This window comes from Herpailurus yagouaroundi, unplaced genomic scaffold (genome assembly GCF_014898765.1).
Source record: "Herpailurus yagouaroundi ecotype Mexico unplaced genomic scaffold, PumYag 77, whole genome shotgun sequence".
Lineage (NCBI taxonomy): Eukaryota > Metazoa > Chordata > Mammalia > Carnivora > Felidae > Herpailurus > Herpailurus yagouaroundi.
In genome coordinates, this window is record NW_024412388.1 from 85,122,502 (window position 1) to 85,140,291 (window position 17,790).

A 17,790-nucleotide genomic window follows, 5' to 3' on the forward strand; every position below is an offset into this window, starting at 1 on the left:
GCCATGCAAACAGAGACTACTAAAATTTTCAGGCTGACCAATTTATACTGACCTGGGCCCCAAGTAAGTAGAATAAAAAGATGTCTTTATCAGAAAAGTATGTGTTTGCCTACTTTTACTAAACTACATATGTACATATTTACAAATTAATAATTTCTTAAACATATTTTTCATTATTTTCAGTTATAGCATCATGGTTCAGGGCTCTTGGCCGGCTTTTGCCCTGTGCATGTGTAGCTTTTTATTCTCCCGGATTTCCTTCATGGCAGGATCATTCAATGTCCAATCTTGGGCCCATGACATTTAATATTAGAGATGACTTTACTCTGATCCTGGATAAAATCTGGGTTTCTGAGGAAATTATAACTCTTGCATTTGGACCAGGTTTAGCAAGGTGCAAAGACACAACATTTGCATATGAATATGTAGCTAAGGCTTCCAACAGGAAAAACATGCCAAATTGGCTACTTGAAAAACTGATTCCAGAACCGATAGAACTGATTTCACTCCAGAAATCTTACTGGTAATCCTGCCTCCAAAGACATTATAATCATCCTTTTCATATCCATTTCCTGTAAGTGAATTCCCCATTACTGTTATTGCCTAAAAAAGCCGTTGAAGAGAATGAAGGCATTCTAACCGTTTTCGTGTTTTAAATTTCCAACAAAGTTGAATTTCTATAGAAGTCTGAATTTGGTAGAAATATTGATTTTTTCTGCCTTTGGCCCTACAAACGTGTTTTAATTCCCCTAGTGATGGAAAAGAGCAAGTAAAATCTACTTGGGGAATAATGGACAAGTCTTTGGTTTTATTTATTTGCTGATTTCTGTTGAAATTACAGAGAAAATTTAAAGTTTATTTTCTTTAATACTGTCAAGGTTAGGAAGATTCATTTCAATCAATTAACTACTGCTCATATAAGACAAAGCTACCCAGGGTCACTTTAAAGATTGTGAAGTTATTGTAAAGGAGTACATTTAATGGTGTAATTCTAGCCCTGTCATCTTTCCTATATTGACGTGATCTCATCCTTCATTCCATATGCTCAGTGTGAGTATGTCCTCTGGGCCTCTCCTGTGGGCTGGGGTTTAGAGCACGGGGGTAAGGATCGCAGGAGAGATATCTGATTTAGGTTTTGATTTTACAAAGGACCTCACATCTAGATTCTTGACATTATTTTTAAAGAAAATTAAAACTAGGTTACCATATAATTGTATATTTGAAAAGTGTTCATTCTTAAAACATAAATATTTAAAATACAACATAGCTCTTGTAACTATATTTTGGTATTTCTTCATTTTTTTTTTTAAACATAGGTAGTTGTCCAGGACTCTGAGAGGTTTTGATGTGTCCAAAATGATACAATAGCTGTGGTATATTTGAAATGAATATGAGTTCAGGGTCAGAAAACCTGAATTTAAGTTTTAACTGCCTCCTACTAGTTGTATGGAATTGGGCACATTATTTACCTTGCCTTGGCTTTATTTTTCTTATAAACTAAAGCGATTTTCAATGATTACACAGGGTTACTGTAAGGATTAAATAAAATTATAAATGACAATGTACTTTGTAAACTATAAAGTACTATAAAAATGGAAAGTACAATGCGTTAACCACATTTCTGGAATTTATAGATTCTAAATTTCGTGTCAGAGTGTGGTTCCTTCCTGTTTTAAATTATGTGGAATCTTGACTAGTAAAAAGTCTAAGAATGGAGACTTTCACCCCTCTTGAGACGCTTTTTATCAGTGGAAAATTGCTCAATATGAAGCAACCATTGCTGGATTTAGTCACTTAAAATATCCTAAATACTGCCTGCATTATTCAAAAGCTACAAGTCAACGATGAAACCACAACTGTCAGGAACAAAAGTCCAAATAAATAATTTTTAATTATGATACATTACTTATTACAGTAAAAATTGGCATTTTCCCCTTCAAAAGCAGAAGCACCAGTCTTAGAATGTATAGTATGAATGGTATTTTAAGTGAAATATAGCATAATATTATGTGCAAACATTATTTTAGTATAGAACATATTTTCTAAAAGTAACTTCACACACTGAAATCTGTTAGGATGGAAATAATGTCATGCTGAATAGTAACATAAAACCCCCATGACTTTCAAAGTCCACTTCAAATGAAACGTGGTATACTGCTGAATAGGTATAAGAACTAAAAAAACTTAACTAGCCCCAAATGGAGGGATTTCTTATACAATATGATTTGTGTAAAGGTTCTTTTCACATAGTCTCAGTGATTCTGTGAGAAACTAAAGTGAATGTTTTATTTAAGAATTAATTTTTTCATTCGGCCATCACATTTTATTTAACACCTACTTTGTGCGAGGCTTTGTTGTAGGTGCTGGGGATACAGAGAAGACACAGCCCTGCCCTTGAGGAGCTCACAGTCTAGTGGGGGAAACAGATAAGTTGACACTGATTTTAAAATTATAAAAATTATTAGACAACTTTATAAACTTCTTTTGTAATCAAACAAACTTTGGGTGTTATGAATGGATGGTGAAAAGGGACGATGTCCAATGCAGTGACAAACCGCCTGCTTCAATATCATGTGACTTCTGCAAAGGCGGTGATGTGGTTCTGAAAAAGAAGAAGGAATTACAAAATCAGAGTCCTGGGAAAGCTGGCTTTGTAAAAAATATAGTGCTCTTACAATCATTAGCTTAATATAAAATTGCAGCCCGGATATGTTTAAGTTGCAGAAACATACATTTAAGTTCTATGTATTATTGTGTCCATGTAATTGCTAATTATATATTTTATTCAATATTCTTAATTAACCAAATAGATTAATATTGAAAATTAACACTGAAATTTGGAGAGATAAAAATGGCAACCCCAGACACATTAATATTCTGCTCACTGTTAATGGAATTTTAATGCTGTGTGTTGGAGGTTCAGATTAATTGCTCCCTGTGAGACAGATGGAATACAGCAAATTGGTGAAATGCTCAGACTGAAAGGCTTATGCTGGTTGACAAAGATCTCCTTAAATACTTCATTTTTTTTCTAGTTTTATTCTAGTGTTTTCTAGAAATAATTGGCATACATCACTGTATAAGTTTAAGGTGTATAGCATGATGGCTTGATTTACATGTTGTGAAATGATCACCACAATAGGCTTAGTTAACATCTACCTTCTCATATAGGTACAACTAAAAGAAAAAAAGAAAAATTTCCCTTGTGCTGAGACCTCTTAGGGTTTACTCTCTCAAGAACTTTCCTGTGTATCATACAGCTGTGTTAGCCATAGTCAACATGTTGTGCATTTCATTCCCAGTACTTATTTACCTTACAGCTGGAAGTTTGTATCTTTTTACCACCTTCCTCCCATTCCCCCTCCCCCACACTCTTCACCTTGGATAGCCCAAATCTAATTTTTTTTTCCTGTGTGTGAGTGTAGTTTTTCTTTAATTTTTAAAAATTTTTTAGTTCTACATGTAAGTGAGATCATATGGTATTTGTCTTTCCTATCTGATTTATTTCATTTAGCATTATGCCTTTAAGTTCCATCCATGTTATCACATGGTAGGATTTCTTCATTTTTAAAGGTGAATAATACTCCATTGTATGCATATACCACAAGTTGTTTACACATCCATCCATCAATGGGCACTTAGGGTTGTTTTCATGTCTTGGCTATTGTAAATAATGCTGCTATCGATGTGGGGTACAGATACCATTTTGAATTAGTGTTTTTGTTTCCTTTATACATATTCTCAAAAGGGGAATTGGTAGATGATGTGATAGTACTGTTTTGAATTTTTTGAGGATTCTCCATCTTGTTTTCTTTCCATAATGGCTGCAACAATTTTCAATCCCATCAACGGTGCACAAGATGTCCCTTTTCTCCACATGCATGCCAGCATCTCTTGCCTTTTTGATCACGGCCATTCTAACAGGCATGAGGTGGTATCTCATTGTTGTTTTAATTTGCATCTCCCTAATGACTAGTGATGTTGAGTCTCTTTTCATGTATCTGTTGGCCTTTTGTATATCTTGTTTGGACAAATGTCTATTCATGTCCTTTGCCCATTTTTAAGTTAGATTATTTGTTTTTTGCTTTTTAAGTTGTATCAGTTCTTTATATATTTTGAATATTAACCAAGTCTTATCAGATATACGGCTTGAAATTTTTTCCCATTCCATAGGTTTTCTTTTCACTTTGTTGACAGTTTCTTTTGCTGTATGGAAGCTTTTTAGTTTGATGTAGTTCCACTTGCTTAATTTTGGTTTTGCTGCATATACTTAAGGTGTCATATACAAAAAATCATTACCAAGACTCCTCAAGGAACTTTATTCTTATGTTTTCTTCTAGGATATTCATGGCTTCAAGTCTTACATTCAACTCTTTAATCCATTTTAAGTTACCTTTTGTAAGTGGTGTAAGTATAGGTCCAGTTTCATTCTTTAACATGTGAACATCCATCATCATTTATTTAAAAAACTATCTGGGGTGCCTGGGTGGCTCAGTCGGTTAAGTGTTCAGCTCTTGATTTTGGCTCAGGTCTTGATCCCATGGGTTGCGAGATAGAGTCCCATGGTGGACCCAGTGCTGTCAGGCTCTGTGCCAACAGCGTAGAGACTACTTAGGATTCTCTCTCTCCTCTCTGCCCCTCTCCTGCTCATGCTAGCACATGCGCATGCTCTCTTTCTCTCTCTCAAAATAAACTTTAAAAAAAAAAAAGACTATCTTTTCTCCATTGACTGTTCTTGTCTCCTTTGTCAAATATTAGTTGACTGTATACACTTGGGTTTATTTCTCAGCTCTTGGTTCTGTTCTATTCTTGGTCTATTTGTTTTTTTGCCAGTCTCATACTGTTTTGATGGCTATTTCTTTATAGTATAGCTTGAAATAAGGATGTGTGATGCTTCCTGCTTTTATCTTCTTTCTCAGTATTTCTTTGGCTATTTGGGGTCTTTTGTACTTCCATATAAATTTTAGAAGTGTTTTTCTAGTTCTGTATAAAATGCCATTGAAATCTTGATAGGGGTTGCACTGAATCTATAGATAGCTTTTGTTAGTAGTATTCACATTTTAATATTAATTCTTCTAATCCATGAACATGAGATACTTTCCCATTTGTATCTTTTTTGATTTATTTCATCATCTTGTAGCTTTCACAGTAGAGATCTTTCACCTCCTTAAATTTATTCCTAGGTATTTTATTATTATTTTTTGATGCTCTTATAAATGGGATTGATTTCTTTTTTAGAAAATTCATTGTTATTGTATAGAAATGCTACTGATTTTTATATGTTGATTTTGCATTCTGCAACTTTACTAAATTCATTGTTTACATCTAACAGTTTTTGGTCGAGTCTTTAGGGTTTTCTCTATATAAAATCATGTCATCTGTAAATAGAGTCAATTTTACTTCTTCCTTTCTAATTCTGATACTTTTTATATCTTTTTCTTGCTTAATTGCTCTAGCTAGAACTTCTAGGACTATGTTGAATGGGAATGGTCAGGGTGGGTATACTTGTCTCACTCCTGATGTTAGGGAAAAAGTGTTCAACATTTCTACACTGAGTGTGACGTTAGCTGTGGGCTTGCAATATATGGCCTTTATTATGTTGAGATAGGTTCCTTCTATACCTAATGTATTAAGAATTTTATCATGAATGGATGCTGAATTTTGTCAAATCTTCTTCTGTGTCTATTAAAATGATCATATGATTCTTTTCTTTCATTCTATTAATATGATGTATCATTCAAGTTACAGATTGATTCACATATGTTGAATCATCCTTGCATCCCAAGGATAAATCCCACTTGATCACTGTGAATGATCCTTTTAATGCACTGCTGAATTCGGCTTGCTAGTACAAGCATACCTTGAAGATATTGTAGGTTTCGTTCCAGACAACCACAACAAAGCAAATATCACAATAGAGTGAGTCAAATGATGTTTTTGGTTTCCCAGTACATATAAAAGTTATGTTTATACTTTACTGTAGACTGTTAAGTGTGCAATAGCATAATGTCTAAAAAACAATGTACATACCTTAAGAAATACTTTATTGCCAAAAATGCTAACCATCATCTGATCTTTCAGTGAGTCAATCACCAATTGCAGATCACCATAATAAATGTAATTATAATGAAAAAGTTTGAAATATTGTGAGAATTATGAAAATGTGCGACATATATATGCTGTTGGAAAAACAACACTGATAGACTTGCTCGATGCAGGGTTGCCAATAACCTTTAACTTGTAAAAATAAGCAAACAATCCCCCAAAAAACACAGTATCTTTAAACTGCAATTAAGAGAATCACAATAAAATGAAGTAGGCCTGTATTTCATTGACAATTTTAGCATGTATATACCTCAGGGATATTGGCCTTGAGTTGTCTTTTCCAGTAAATCCTTTTCTGGTTTTACTACCAGGATAATGTTCACCCCATAAAATGAGTTTGAATGTTTTTTCCTCTTCTTTGATCTTTTGATAGAATTTGAGGACTGCTGTTAATTTTTAAGTGTTTGGTAAAATTCACCATTGAAATGATTTGGTCCTGGGCTTTTCACCATTGGGAGATTTTTGATCAATCTCCTTACTAATAATTGGTCTGTTCAGATTTTCTATTTCTCTCTGATTCAGTCTTGGCATACAGTTGTTCACAGTAGCTCTTATGATCCTTTAAATTTCTGTGGTATCCATCGTAATGTCTTCTTTTCATTTACAATTTTGTTGATTTGGGTCCTTTCTCTCTTTTCTTGGTTAGTTTAGCTAAGGACTGTCAGGTTTCTTTATCTTTTCAAAGAACCAACTCTTAATTTGGCTAATACTTTCTATTGTTTTTCTGTTCTTTATTTCATTTTTTTCTACTTTCATCTTGATTATTTCTGATCTGTAACTTTGAGCTGTTTGTCCTTATTTTTCTAATTCCTTAAAGTGAGTTAGGTTGTTTATTTGGAATTTTTCTTAACTCTTAATGTAGGCATTTATTGCTGTGAACTTCCCTCTTAGAATTGATTTGCTGCATCCCACATATTCTGGTATGTTGCAGTTCCATTTTCTTTCATGTCAAGAAACTTTTTTCCTTCTCCTTTAACTTCTTCTTTGATCCATTCGTTGTTCTGGAAAGTGTTGTTTAATTTCCATGTGTTCATGAATTCCAGTTTTCTTCTTGTTAGTGATTTCTGGTTGCATGCCATTGTGGGTCAGAGAAGATACTTGGTATGATTTCAAGGTTCTTGAATTTTCTAAGACTTGTTTTGTGCCCAAAATATACAGTCTATTCTAGAAAATGTTCCACGTGCACTTGACAAGAATGTGTATTCTGCTATATTGTTGGATAGAATGCTCCGTATATGTCTGTTAGGTCCATTTGGTCTGTAGTATTAAAATCTGCTGTTTCCTTATTTATCTTGTGTCTGGAAGACTTATCCATTGTTGAGAATGGAATATTTAAATCCCCAAATATTATTGTATTGCTGTTTATATATGCTTTTAGCTTTTTTAAATTTTGCCTTATATATTTGGGTACTGCAATGTTGGATATATAAATACTTAAAATGTTTATATATTATTGATGTATTGACCACCTTATATAATGACCTTTTTTCTTTTTTAAGCATTTTTAGCTTAAAGTCTATTTTGTCTGATATAAACAGAACTACCTCTGCTCTTTTAAATTATCATTTGCTTGAAAAGTCTTTTCCCATCCTTTCACTCTCAGTCTGTGAGTGTCTTTTCTTTAAGTTTATTTATTTTGAGAAAGAGAGAGAGAGAAGCAGAGGGAGAGAGAGAGGGAGAGAGAGAATCCCAAGCAGGCTCTGTGCTGTCAGTGTGGAGCCTGATGTGGGGCTCAAACCCACGAACCATGAGATCATGATCTGAGACAAAATCAAGAGTTGGATGCTTAGCCAACTGAGCCACCCAGGTGCCCTGAGTGTCTTTGAGGCTAATGTGAGGCCCTTGTAAGCAGCCTATGTTTAGATATTAAAAAAAAAAAAAATCCACTCAGCCCTCCTATGTCTTTTAATTGTAGAACTGAATCCATTTATACTTAGCAATTGTTTATAGGTAAAAACTTACCATTGCCATTTTGTTAATTGTTTTAAATAGATCCACTGTTCCTTGCTTTTACCTTGCTACCATTTTTGTGTTTTGACCTCTTTTGGTATCAGTAATGCTTTAACTTCTTTGTTGCATTCCTTTGTGTAATTTCTACAGAACTTTCTCTTACAGTTACCTTGAGGCATGCATAAAATATCTTAAATTTATAACTTATTTAAACTGATAACAAGTTAACTTGAATAGAATTTATAACCTTTATACCTTTATTTCTCCTCTCCTTGGCATTTTAGGTTATTGCTATTACAAGTTATATGTTTTATATTTTGTAATAAAAGATTATAGTTATGCTTATTTATACTCTGTTCTTTTTTTAACTTTTAAACTAGAGTTTTGAATACACCACTATTACCATATTGCAGAATCTAACTATGACTAGATTTAATTATAATATGTAGTACACTAACATTCTTAGGAGGATTATTCTCAATTCTTTGGCAGTTTGTAGATTTCCATTTCTTTAGAGTTATTTATTCAAACTTTATGAGTTTCCTTGGTGGTGTCATATATATACCTGATTTTTTGTGATCCTTGATTCCTGATGTTGGTATCTGCACATTTGAGTAACTGGGCTCCTCTTCCAGAATTTACAGGTTTGTTTTGGCAGAGACAGTTCTTCACCAGTCAGCTCATTTGGATTTCTGGTTCTGTCTGATGGTAGGTCTTTGAGCAGGTGGAGCTTGCTATTATGGTCTATCTGGGGGCAAGGCAATTGAGGACATGGATGGAGTGGTTATGCCACTGGTGAGAACAGCTAGATAGGACTTCTGGCTTGGGTCCCTACCCAAGTGAGGCTGTGGGGTAGGCTCTGCTGGTCAGGCTTTCTAGATGGTTGGGACTGGGTACCATATTCAGTAGCTGATGGGGCTAAGAAGTATCTTCCCACAGCCTACACAACTAATTGCTTGGGAACCTGAATCAGGCCAGAGTGTGCACTGAATTCTCTGGTCAGCTGAGACCACTAGTTTTGTTCTGCAGATGGGGCAAGCCACAGGCTGTGCTCTCTGTTCAAGTGCTCTGTGCACAAGGCTACTGAATAGGCTATGCAGCTTCCCATGTGCTGTGGTTAGGTTTCCTGGTTGGACAGACTAAAGGCTATATTCAGTGATGAGTGGGGTATGAATGAGATTCTCTGCCTGGGCACAGCAGGAGAAACAGCTCAAGCTGACCTGTACCCCCAAGTTCTCTGACCTAACACGCCAGTGGCTTTGCTCTGCAAACTACTGGCTCTCCCCACATGCTTCTTGGCCATAATGCTACTGGGCTGTACAGCTTCCAGGAGTTGTCTCTAGTCGTTCTGGGTAGACAGAACCAAAACACACCCTTCACAACAGGTGAGGTTATTTTGTGGCTTCCTTGCCTACGTAGGAGGGGGAGGGACCATTGTAGGCTGCTCTTAATTTCTTAAACATGCTCTCTGGTTGTGAGGGACCAGGAGCAAGCTACCCTCAGTCTCGGCTGTGAATTAATCCCCCTGCCTATGCAGAGCACAGGAATCCTCCATGCTCAGTGCTAGCTTTGTGTCTGCTCTGCCTGCCCACCTCTCGGAGCAAGCACAGCTGGGCTGCACTGCTTCCAGGAGTTGTTGCCGCCTTTCTGGACCAAGGGGGCTGGAAGAACTCTCTGTAATAGGTGATGCTATCACTTCGTTTCTCACCTGGCTGTGGAGAAACCAGGCTCCAGGGCTGGCAAAACTCCTCAACTGAGGATCTGTATCAGGCAGATCTGCACTGCCAAGTTCCCTAGTCAGAATGCGTCCTCACTTTGGTTCTGTAGGTTAGTAAAACTACTGTTTGGGATTACTACCTGGGCATTGCAGGTATGAATTTGGTGTGCTAAGATCCGTGAGCTGGTTGCTACTGGTTGTTGCAAGCCCCCTGCCCCATCTCTAACACATGAAGACCCCCAGGGGTTGAATCTGATTCCCCTGCAATTTCCATGGTGTGAGATCAGAGTAGGGACCCCTGCAAAGCAGCCCACAATGCTGGGGGTAGCTGGTTGTCCCTTTTGGGTTCTCTGCTCCCTGGGAGAACTGAAGGCTCAGGGGAGACCTCTCCAGGTGGTGCTGTGCTGGCCTGTAAAAGGAGCAGCGGGGCCAACATGCAGCTGCTTTTCTTACACTTGTAATGCAATCTATCTTGGTCTCTGTGGCAAAGCAGGGGTACTTCAGCCTCACCCCCATGTTCTGGGATTCTCTCAGTGGTGTCTTGTTCTTAAACGGTTGTCGGTTCTTCTCGGGGGGGTGCAAGATCAGGAACAACCTGTGTTGTCATTCTGGTGATGTCACTCCAAATGCTTCAGTTTTGATACATGAGTCCAGACTATAGACTGCAACCTCTGTTGTTCACTTCAATCATAGAATTCCTTACAGGGCCTAGACTTCTTCCTCTTCCCCTTCCTTCTCCTCCTCCTTTAAAGCAACAGAGCTATGTACAAAAAAAGCCTATGGAATGGCTAATATTTAAATGGATTCAAACATGTAGCAGGCCAAATCATGGCTGCTGTAATATGACAGTGGACAATTGATATGACATAATTATGCTACCTATAGGGTTATGTCAAGATGTAACATCCCTGACAGTTCTAACCAATAACTGCAACATTTACAAAAGAATTTTATCATATTACCTGCTTTAAGTGTTTTTCATAGCAGTTTCTGTATTGACTCTTTATATGTGAAAGACATCATAAATAGAATTTCACGTAATGAATGCATGTCATGAGATTGCTTCCATGTATATGTAGTTCTTTTCAGGTTAGTGTCTAAACTAGTTAAAACACTTAGAAAATGTGTGTGAAGAAATTAAAATTTATTGTCACCAAATGTAGGCATATTAAACCAGAACTAGAAGGTTATCACTGACTAGTGCTTACAGCATTATGTTCTAGGTTTGACCCACTTAAGCCTAGAGAAAAATAGTATCAGTAGGAATCAGTCGTGAGCAGAACATGCTGCCTTTTCACTAACAAGAACACCATAGAAACTGTAATTTCTCATAAAAAAAAATGCATTATGAAAATGTTGGGGAACTCAGCAGCTCCTCTCTGAGTTTTCTTGATTTTTTTCCTTACAAAAGTACAAGCATGACTTTAGGACAAAAAAGATTGCCACAGTTTACATAATGTACTCTGATTGAATAAAAGCCATCAGAACTGTGGCAATAGTACATCGTAATTGTATTTCCAGTGGCCCCATGGGGACTTGAATCTTGTGAACTGATAAAAAACAATCTGATACACATGTTTTTAGTATAAAACTGGCAGGATTGTCATACCTCTGGACAGGACCTAGCACATAGTAATTGCTGGAAAGATGTTAAGATATAAATTGAAGATTAACCACTCAACGGCAATGGTGGTAGGGAAGGAGTGAAAAAGTGACAGAAGTAAAGAACAGGAGATAAAAGAGAGAGAATGGATGGTGTTCCGAAGGCCACTGGCCTAAGTGTCATTGTTCCCTTGACCTAGATAATCAAGTGTCTGCATGGCTCATTAAATTTGCTGAAGATGATCCTAAGTGAAGGAGACACCCATCACCTTGGAAGGTAGAACTGAAATATTACAAGACCTTAATAAAACAAAGAAAGTATTGGAAATAAATCACTGATAATCAACGCAAGGCAGGACAGAGGCAGAGGAAAAACCAAGTGACAAATACAAGCTGAAGAGAGTGACAAAGAGTGTGCAATGACTATCGGGCAACCTGTAAATTACCATCTAAACCCAGACATATTGAGGGAAAAGAGTTGCTAATAATACACAAGGAGCAGCAGGCTGAAACCGGGACTGCCCCAAACAGGGGCTTGAGAACATGTTAGAAATAAGGCATCGGATGTGTAACTCTAAGTGTGCTATGGAGAACTAGGAAATATTAGGTTCAGGGTGGGAGTTTAAAAATCATGTTTTGGTGGCCATGAGATTCTCTTTCATCGCTTGTCAAGTACAAACAATATTACCCTTTTCATTACGCTAAGTCATTACCAAGTTAAATTACAGTTTCCAGACGGACTACATTTTTAGATCCCAAGTCTCTTGCTTTTTTCCAATTAGCACCCTTTTAGCTTTACATCACACTTAAGTTTTAACTTTTGAGATGACTTTTTTTTTCTATTTGACTGGAATTAGAAGGATTCTGCTTGGGGCTTATCATCTGAAGGTTGTCATTAGCACACAGATTAAACAGATGAAAATAAAACATAAAAGTGACTGTGCATAGGGAGGAGAAAATTAAGGGGAAATTTAATAACAGGTTCTAAGTACATGAAAGGAGTATACAGAGAGCATGGGGCCATCTGTTCATTAATTTCACTAAGAGCAAATGAACCCACACCATAGAATGAAGGAGATGGATTACTTATTTCAGTGAGATTTAAAAACTAAGATTAATTCTCTTCTAGCATAGGGGTGATTTCCCCTGAAGGAATCCAGAGAAAGAATAAGGGTAATTACTTAAGGTCCTTACCATCCATAAGACACTATGATTCTGTTATAAAAATTACATCCACAATGTATGTAAATGGGTAATTTGAAATATGCAAATGGAATAATTCCTATGCAGGAAGTTATGGCAGTGCTCACTTTCCCTCAGCATCTTTCTTAGTAACATAAAAAGCCAGAATTGCATCTATTATTTTCAGGTTACCTGTCTTGAGAAATGGACTTCTTATGAGGCAAACTAGGTAACAATGGGTTTTCTCCTTTTAATCTGTTTGAATTCTTAATCTGCAATACTAAAATCCTAGTAAGAGATAATACTGCAAACATGTAGTACACAAACCAGAAACTCATGCATAGAAGTTGCATTCACAGTCACGCGAAGAAAGTGGTCATGTAACTGATCAGTGCAATTACTGCCTTTCACAACTACACATGCAGAGTAGAGATGGCAGAATTGGAGCCCAGAGAGTTGAAGATTAAAATGTGCTATATCCATTAGAAAGTGTTCACTCAAGTCCACAGCAAATCAACATGCCAAATACTGAATCCAGTCCTTGAGTGCAGAGGTCCCATGGAAAAACAAGCACTTATTCCTGAGAACAGTAGTTTTGGATTCTTCAATTTGGTAAATTCTAAAGTCTATAGAGTATGTCAAATTTTGAAGCTCTAAGTTCTACAGAAAAATTTCTATTTTTTCTATTTATTCTATCCTTCCTTTTGTAGAATTATACTGATTTTTTTAAACACCATTTAAAACAAATGATCATTTGCTTATGACAATGTGGCAATGACTTGTCACCTGACAAGATGTGCCACTCACCATTTCGCTTTGAAAAACTAGGGGGAAATGCCAAAAGAGCACTCCAGATAAGAAAACAACCCCAAAAACCCCATTATTATTAAGGGCTTATTTGGTTGAGGAATGTCAAATTCCCATGAAGTGAAAAATCAATTAAAAAATAAAATACATTTGAGGGGTAAAATAATAATAACAACAACAATCAAGTACCTAGAATTTTGGATGTACTAGAACCTGCACAGAAGGACATTTTTCTGTATTTGCCTTAGCTTTGCAACCCAACTCCAACACCAGTGCGCTGTAGCGCACATACGTTTATTGCCTTAATTGAAGATGTTCACAGTGGCTTATTCCCAGCATCCAGCTGAAGAGCCTTGCAAGACAGTCTTTAAAGGACCTTCCCTGTGAATTTTCTTCTTGACCATTCTCAATAGGTTGAATTCGGGACACCTACAAAATGTGTTTCATTCATTATTTAAATGTTTATCTAATATTGACTTATTTACTTGGACAAAGTACTAGTTTCCTTAAAGTTCTGTGTTATATTATTGAACCAAATGCTGAGGTTAAATGCTGCTCAGTTTTTCTTTCTTTCAAGGTGATTATAAACAGCTTTTGTGTTTTAATAGGAGGTTGTCAGCAGTCAGCTTGGGTTTTTAACCTAAACGTAAATTGAGGTTGCAACTTGAGATCTGTGCATACAGTGTCTTTAATTCAATGATTCCTGTCTTCAGGTCTACTGGTAAGGAAGCTGTGAAGTACAGTGGATGCTGCAGTCAAGTAGTATGAATGTCAAGTGTTGAATGTGGGCTCCATAACATTGGAGGTTCTCACAAGCAATTTAACCTTTCAGAGACCCAGCTTTCTCATCTGTGAAAGGGAAATAATAATGCCTATTTGAGTGGATTCTTGTTAAGATTAAATGAGATTATATGCACAAAGGTCCTTGTCTCTACTCAAACATATATAATTGTCTATAAAAGCTAGGGCAACAAAAGAAAAAGAAAAAAGAGAAAGAAAAAATACAAAGGAAAAAATATACATGATAATTGGTTGGAATTTCACAGTGCTGTAGTCTACAGTTCTTATGTCCGCACAAACTTTAAAACCAAATGTTATCTTACAAGATTGGTGCAAACCAATGTGAATTGGTGGGCGAAACCAAATGTGAATTGCTCTGAGGTGATATATACTGTATGTTGTGCTACGGAGATATTTATCTTTGCTGCCCAAGACCCTGCTTGTGTAACTGAACACACAGTATTTTGCCCTAAAATAGAAAATATTTTGAATCCTGGAAAACATATCTCACCAAGGTTCAGGACAAAGAATCATGATCCTATAATAATCAACGATTCTGAAGCTATATAGATGCAGCCTACATTTTATCAGGGGAAAGTAGGTGAATGCCAGCCCCTAAATATTGTAGTTCGCTACTTGCGTCCTTTGTTTGTTCATTGTATCCCTTGAGGAAGGCAAAGTGGGCATAAAAGAGAGGGAGGAAAAGGAGTAATGCTTGGAGTGTGTTCTCTAGAACCCTACTTGGTCACATTCAGTTTTCCTTCTGGTGGACTGGGAAGCTGGTATTTTTAGTAAAAGAGAAATAATGTTAGGTCCGCCTGAGAAAAAATTACTAGAGAATTTCAAACTTAGGCCATGAAACGGATTGAAAAATTCATTTTAAACAATTTCATGTTTTAAGAAGTTGGGGTTATGAAGGCATAAAAGTTGAAATGTGATAAAACCAGAGTTCTCTTGGGAAAGAGGATTGTTTTGAACCATTTCTTCCTTTGCCATAGTTCTCTTTTCAGTTCAGAGTTTAACATGAGCTCAGAATTTTGTTTCTCTTCAGGAATTTCTTTTTTGTACTATTTGGAGACAGGGGCTAAAAGCTACTTTCTGAGAGAATCGTAACCCTCCAGAGAAAGGAGAACTCTCCAGGCGGCTTTCACTGATAAGCCAATTAAACAGAGGCAGGCCAGGCTTTTACTGGAGCATTAGCTATAGATCATATGACGTATTTCCAAGTCCCGAGGAGCTAGGGAGTTTAAGTCTTTTCACAATGAATAATTAGGAGCATGGGTTCTCAATCTTGGCTGCATTCTGGAATCACCTGGGGGGCTTTAAGAAAAAATACTGATACCACACCAGAGACTTGGATTTAATTGGTCGGAGGTGTGGCCTGGTCAATGGTAGTTTCAAAGACCCTGCAGATGACTCTAATGTGTAGCTAATATTGAAAACTACTGTTTCAGAAGATTGGCAGGCCCAGCTGGATCTAGGCCAATGCTGGGTCTGTATCCACATCACCTGAGGTGGCTGACACACTATAGATTCCCAGGCCCACATTTGCCCAGGCCTTCTGGGCATGCTTCCCAGAAATGTGCCCTTTTTGCAAATGGTGTAAGGTAAGGAATCTCTTTTATACCAGTCTGAGAACCACTGCCTAAAGTTGTAGAAAAGTGATTGGTTAGCAGTGTAAACACTGTTAGGTATATAAAAGTTCTGTTTAAAAACATTACCATTTCTCTGGTAAAAAGTGCACTGCCTTTAAAAAAAAAAAAAAAAGCAGTAATCCTGAATGATTTCCCCCAAAATAAAATCTTTGTATTCAAACACTTCTGGGAATAACTGCTCCCTATATTCCTTGCCTACAGCCTCACAGTACATAAAGGTGTTGAGATCTGCAGCAAAGACTCAGTTTCACTTGAACTCAATGTTTTCCAGCACAATGGCATGAAACTCCAGGTGAGTCTATTAATGTTAATGGGTTTACGTACTTGGTGGATGTGGGTATTTGTGTTCTCTAGCTGAAGTTCCTTAACCTCCCTAACTCTAATGACCTGTCCACCATACTGTAGCATACACATTCCCGACTATATTCCCAACCATCAACCACATCAGAAATGTAAAATCCCAATTTACCTCCTGTCCTACCTCCTTCATACTACAAAGTTTCTTTGGCCATTTTTGAAATTTCTCAACCATTAATCTGTCCATCTGGCCCAGCCCACTTGCCCCTTCTTAATTCTATTTCTTTTACCCTCATTCTGGACCCCACCTGAACACTCTTTAACGGCACCCTCAAATTTCTTGCCTCTGTTCTTATCTCACCTGCCAAACAAAATCTTTGTGCAAGCTGATTCCTCTGTTTGGAACATTCTTCTCATCTCTTCACTTAGCTAACAGTTCTTCAGATGTCCCCTTAGAAGACGCTGCAAGCATTGCTATGTTTGGGTAGATCTCCCTTTATGTCCTCCTCCAGCATAGCCATCACCACCCTGTTCTGTATTTGCTTATAAGATTATCTATCCCCCCATTAGACTGTAAGCTCATGAATCCTGGGAAATGTACCATAATGCTTCTTATTTGACATTTGTTACATATTTCATATATTACAAATCTAATTGCAAATAAGATTTTACTATATATAACCGATGATGATTAAAAAAAGGTAACTCATCCATTGTACCCAGGCCTTATTTTACACTGGTATTTTAATCTACCTAACTAATTGGATTCTTATTTATTTCATTTCTTTTTAACTTTTTAAAATGCTTTAGATTTGCTAAATAAGCAAATCTACTTGATGGAAGAATCAGAGGATGTGGGTAGTGGATGAAGTGTATGATAAATTCTTGTATAATCAGGATCTAATTAAAACTCCTCATTTTATTTATATATTTTTAATTTTTTAATGTTTATTTATTATGAAGAGACAGAGCATAAACAGGGGAGGGGCAGAGAGAGAGGGAGACACAGAATCGGAAGCAGGTTCCAGGCTCTGAGCTATCAGCACAGAACCCCACGCGGGGCTTGAACTCACAAACCACAAGATCATGACCTGAGCCAAAGTCAGACGTTTAACTGACTGAGCCACCCAGGGACCCCAAAACTCCTCATTCTAAAACTTGCCTATTCTGAGGGCACTTGTGTTGAGCCCTGGGTATTCTACGTAAAGTGATGAATCACTAAATCCTACTCCTGAAACCAATGTTACATTATATGTTAACTAACTAGTTTTTAAATAAAAATTTGAAAAAAAAATACAAAAATTAAACTTGCCTATTTTCACCAGAAGGTACCAGTTAGTGAAAACTGGATGAGCCACATCAAGATTCATTTCAGACCCATTCAAAACCATAAATACCATGAACCATGACACGGATACTTAGGAAAATTTTGGTAAATGTACATATACATTTACCCTAAAACCACAATTCCTATTCCTAGGTATTTATCCAAGATTTGGAAAAATACGTATACACACAAAAACCTGTACATGAATTTTTATATTAGCTTTATTTATAATTGTGAAAAGCTTTAAAAAATTCAAATGTTCTTCAAATAGTGAATGAATTAAAAAATTGTACATAAATAAGGCAGAATACTACTCAACAATAAAAAGGAAAAAAAAAAGACCCTATTGATATAGGTAATAATATGAA

At 36.6% G+C, this 17,790-nt stretch overlaps 1 protein-coding gene across 2 annotated transcripts in view; it reads right to left on the reverse strand.

The window, feature by feature from the left end:
- Nucleotides 1-576: 576 nt before the first annotated feature.
- PLPPR5 (phospholipid phosphatase related 5) overlaps nucleotides 577-17,790 on the reverse strand; it is a 126,238-nt gene continuing 109,024 nt past the window's right edge. For both annotated transcript variants that reach the window (XM_040471069.1, XM_040471068.1), the window contains exon 6: nucleotides 577-2,602. In XM_040471069.1, coding sequence (XP_040327003.1) covers nucleotides 2,570-2,602 — 33 coding nt within the window. In that variant the 3' untranslated portion in view covers nucleotides 577-2,569. The remainder of the gene's footprint in view (nucleotides 2,603-17,790) is intronic.